Source organism: Atta colombica, unplaced genomic scaffold (genome assembly GCF_001594045.1).
Source record: "Atta colombica isolate Treedump-2 unplaced genomic scaffold, Acol1.0 scaffold55, whole genome shotgun sequence".
In the NCBI taxonomy this organism is placed as follows: Eukaryota; Metazoa; Arthropoda; class Insecta; order Hymenoptera; family Formicidae; genus Atta; species Atta colombica.
This window is the reverse complement of record NW_017259545.1, coordinates 1,782,146-1,787,219: the sequence shown is the minus strand read 5'-3', so window position 1 is coordinate 1,787,219 and position 5,074 is coordinate 1,782,146. Positions and strand designations below refer to the sequence as shown.

Here is a 5,074-nt window from a genome sequence, read left to right as displayed (position 1 = left end):
AACCGTTAAAAAAATTCAAATAACTTTTTAAAGAATAAAATTTTACTTAAAAAGCCACAAGTAAATTTTACTTTAATCTCAAAAAATCCCAACGCAATATCTGTCAAGTTTTTTTCTCTTTGGAGCTATTGATTTTCGCTCAAATATAAAAACTTATACAAAATTAAAACTTCCTCTTGAGACTTAAATTTCATTAAATCTCGAAAATTTAAGTGGATTTTCTAGAATTTCTAGCTAAAGAAATACAATGAGAAAAATCTGATAATCTTGTGAATCTTCCGAGTCGCAATATTATCGATTAAAGATAACAAACATAATTCATAATAGAAAATAGCAATACGTTGATAGGCCTAAGAAGATAATATACTGATCTCAGTATTTCAATAGCTCGCTATAACTATTATTTCAGGAAAACAAGGTTTTTCACTCGTACACAGGAGACGTCCCTGGAGCTTTACCAACAATTTTTGCCCACAATGAATCAATTAAAATCTCCTCGTAACCGCCATTCCATGCAAGTAAGTGTCTACAAATAATCTATGATCTTATAGAATTTATAAAAGCTGCAAAAGCTGTTGCGCTTTATTTGAGGGACAGTTTTCAAGTACATATGTTGGTATTATCCCTATTATCGATGTATACAACTTATTCTTTATAGTAAAATTCTTATAATAAACAATTTAAATTATAAAATAAGGGATTAGTGATTGATATATTATTCGTGATATATTATTCGAAAAAACTTTGAAACTTTTAGAATGAATCTCACTTCGAAGAGTGAAATCTCAATCTTAAAGGTTGAAAATTGAACTATCCTTTTTCAAGACTAGCTCAATTTTTACTCTTTAGGGTGACATTCCATTCCAAAGAATTCAAAGAACAAGTGTGTGGAAGTAAATATATCAGACATTGTATGCTTTATAACTCAATCTTTGTTAAAACTTACAGTATAATGATGACATTGCATGTAACATGCATTGGATCTGATATCAGGATATTTGAAAGTTGCCTCTCAAATAAATCGCAAAAAATTTTAACATACTTGTTATTTTTCCATTAAAGAGAATTTTACATTTTTCTGAATATGCCAGACGATTTATCGATTCTTGTGAACTGTTTTTTAGATTTTAAATTAAAACTAGTAAATGCCAAATTTGTTAATATAGAGTAAACCACACACGAGAATTTGTTTCAGCTTACAAATAAGCCACGAAAACAAGATGATCAACACTTTACACCAAGAAAGTTTACTATTGCTAAGAAAGTCCGTTCATTTCCGGATTCTAATTCAGATCGCTTTCTGAAACAGTTTCCTCCGGGGAAACTATCGCAACAGCATTCCAAGGATAATTCGTTTAGCCATTCGATTCTCAATCATGAAGATTCTTTGAACGAATATCCAAAATTGTACAGTCCAAGACCTATGATTGCCAGTTCATTGAGCTGTTCGAGCGAGAGTCGGTCAAGCTCTTCGGATGACAACCTAGCGAATCATTCGCCAATTCATCAGCTGGATGCCGATTCCCCAGACCATTTCGAGTATTTTCGAATGTTTGAAGATGCTAGCGTAACGGATGTACTTGGTCCGAACTTCTCAAGTACTAACTATCATGAGAGCTGCAAAGTGAACTATGAGACATTCGAAGATCTCAATATGAATCTTCTGAAAATCGATCTGCTGGACGACGTCTCCTCCAGTCGACAATCACTCATACATGAGGAACATAGCCCAAGTGCTCAGGGAGATGTACTCAACGATTCATTAATAACATTGATGACGAAAAATCTGGAGAAAGACGAGAACGATATAGTTATATCATCACGAGAGCAGCAAACTCACAATCCAAGTAGTCAAAGAGATCCATCCGATTTGCCACTCATACCATCGATATCAGAAGAATTAGAGATAGAGAATGAAATAAAGAAGGAAAATTACTCGAGACAGCAGTCATCTGCGAGACTCTTAAATGTAGAAGAGAATGCAGTCAACACAATATTGATGGTGAACAAGGAAGAAGCGGTGAAAGAAACGGAGGAGAACCGATCGTTTAATCATTCTGTGAGAGCCATGACGTCGTATAAATGCAATGATCATCCATGCACTCAACTATTTTATTGTCAGACTTGCTGCAGGACAATCTGCAAGGAATGCGCCACTCAGTGCATTCATAAACATGTAACGGTGGAGTTTGTAGAATTCCTCGAATCCGCTCAACGTCAGGCTGAAGAGGTGCTGATCGAGGCCTATCTCGGGATCGACGTTCTCGTGGATGATATGGAAAATATGGGGGTGAGTCAATTAATTGCTTGAGTCAATTAATTATATTACATCGTATGCTTCTTTTGCAGTTGGACATAGCAGCATTAGATCAAAGAACCAGAGAGGCGCTGACTGATGTGAAGTACTTTTCACGTAGAATGTGGTCCGCAGTGGAAGAAAGAGAGAAGAAATTGTTTAAACAAATTGTGGAAACGCGTCGGTGGAAGTACGAGGTTCTTCAAGAGAAGTACATGAATTTAAAAGAGGATAAGGCACGGCTGGCACAGGCCATCAATGCACTCAAATGCGCCATCCAAGAGGCGCGATCATCCCCTGACGATCTTTTACAAAAAAAAGATATGGTATTGGCTGAGGTACATATTTTATTATACACAAATTTATTTAACTTTTGTTACAAATATATCTATGCAATTGTGTCTCTAATTATTAACATCTTTTTTCTAAAATTCTAATTAACATTAATATAATATTATTAAATTGCTTATTGATTTAATTTGTAATATTACTACTCCAGTTCGGCTTATGATGCGTTTCAAGACTGAAAATGATTTCGATTCGTAGTTTGCAGAACGGGATACATATATAAATTCATGCTAAAAATATTATTTTAGCACTAAAAAAAAAATCATAGTTTAGACCGTTAAGGCTTTAGTTACTTCTCAATTGCGAATTTATAAAGACATTTCTTAAATTTAATAGATTTGGCAGATTCGTCAAAGTCGGAAGACAAAGGCCCGGTCACTCCGAGATGAGAACTGGATCTCTTTCAAGAGTTCCGATAACAACGTGCTGTCCGTGATCGCCAACGGAGGAAACATTTTAGTCAACGGCCCGGGCACGATCGGAGATCGTCTTCCGAATCGCGATTACAAATCGTTGCAATCGTACTTCCCATACGGTATAAACGAGCAAATGATGCAACCGATTCCGCGCGGTCGTCCGATAACTGACTACGATCATAATATCTGCTTGCCTAATCGAAAACACGAGTTGCAAGTTAAAAGCACGGACGTTATAATTCTTGGCTACTTTGGTGAAAACAATCCTGATAATCTTTGCCGTCCGTGGGGATTAATTTGCGACAACGAAGGTAACATTATAATTAGCGATAGATCCAATAATCGTATACAAATCTATCGCGAAGACGGCACGCTCGTCAGAAAATTCGGAACCTACGGCAACGGCCCTTGTCAATTTAATCGTCCAGCCGGAATTGCCGTCGATGCCAGACGTCGCCTCATCGTGGTCGATAAGGACAACCATCGCGTTCAGGTTGGTGACACATTACATAGCAAACACAAATTAACAGTAATGTAACTGTTAATTATACGCCTATATTATATTACAGTTTTTTGTTGAGAAACTGTAACTAACAATTATGTTACTGTTAGTCAGTGTTGTGTTAATTGTTTATGATCTTCTCATATAATATCTTTTCAAGCGTTATATTTAAATTGTCATTCGAACGTGTAAGTTACAACCGATGGCATTACGTATGCTTCAGATTCTGACAATGGAAGGTGAATTTCTGAGAGCTTTCGGTGAGCACGGCGAGAAACAGGGCCAATTCTGCTACCCGTGGGACGTGGCAGTGAACTCAGCTTGCGAAATTGCAGTTACAGACACGAGAAACCATCGTGTTCAGTTATTTAGCCCTGAGGGTATTCCTCTACGCATGTTCGGCGGCCAACCGCATCTATTGAGGTATCTTGACTCGCCGCGCGGTATTTGCTTCAATAACGAGGGCAAATTGATTGTCACGGATTTCAACAACCACCACGTATTGATAATTGACTATAACATGGTAGAAATGCGCATACTTAAATGTGAGAAAGAATCAAAAGGCAAGAGGCAAGATGGAGAAATCGGTGATGGACAGAACGAGGAGAATACCCCTACGTTTCAAAGGCCTCAGGGCATTATTGCTGCCGATGACGGTAGTATTCTAGTCGCAGACTCTCGTCACAATTCAATCAAGGCGTTTAACTCGGTTGGTTCGTTGATCTATTCCTATAAGCCTGGTCAAGAGGAAATGGACCGTCCATTGGGTATAGCTCTTCATTGGGATGGTAGAATGGCGTTCACGGATTATGGCCGCAATTATGTTCGCTTAGTAAAGCTGGAGCATCACATGGACCCGATGCCGAGAAACGCTATTATGTTTGGTTGACGCTTCAGGATCGCAAATGCGTTGTCCTCATGATTTAATGGAAACGTCAGATAGCGAGATTTTATCATGTGTGACCAGCACTCGCTGTCACGTTGACTCCATCAAAAATGAAAGGAAGCATAATTTTTACATTTGCAGCGCGTGGCGGGATTTTTGAACCACCAGTCAAAATTGCTCTAGGCATAAATTTTTTGTCAGAAACGAGAGGGGAAAGTGGTGAAAATAATAATTGACGATGTGCGGTAAAAGTTAATATTTTTGGCGTGAAGCCGCTCATTGTATTGTACATGTTCAATTCCATGTACACATATACATACATTACACACGTATCAATCGTTCCTGAAATAGACGTTCGTACGAAAGCTTATTTTCGCTTTCAGATTCTTTTCACTTCGTGTAATCAGCGAGAAAATATTTCTCCTGCTAAAAATTTCGCCCGCGTCGCGAAATCGCTTTATATCGACGCTCAATTTTACTCTAAAAACAAAAGTTGTAATTTATCATTTTAGTATATCTATATTCTATAATGTTCAAATAATATGCGATTTTTATCTTTTCCGATTAACAATTTATATTCTCATTGTTATTTATGTTATTTTTAAATTGTACCATACGTAATTGTA

The 5,074-nt window shown here is 37.2% G+C and overlaps 1 protein-coding gene across 1 annotated transcript in view; it reads left to right on the top strand.

Annotated features, from left to right (window-relative positions):
* LOC108691950 (E3 ubiquitin-protein ligase TRIM71-like) overlaps positions 1-4,525 on the top strand; it is an 8,930-nt gene extending 4,405 nt beyond the window's left edge. The window contains exons 2-6 of the mRNA XM_018199918.1: positions 410-524; positions 1,184-2,290; positions 2,350-2,634; positions 2,981-3,553; positions 3,786-4,525. Of these exons, the coding sequence (XP_018055407.1) occupies positions 410-524; positions 1,184-2,290; positions 2,350-2,634; positions 2,981-3,553; positions 3,786-4,451 (2,746 nt within the window). The 3' untranslated portion in view covers positions 4,452-4,525. The remainder of the gene's footprint in view (positions 1-409; positions 525-1,183; positions 2,291-2,349; positions 2,635-2,980; positions 3,554-3,785) is intronic.
* The last annotated feature ends 549 nt before the right edge of the window (positions 4,526-5,074 follow it).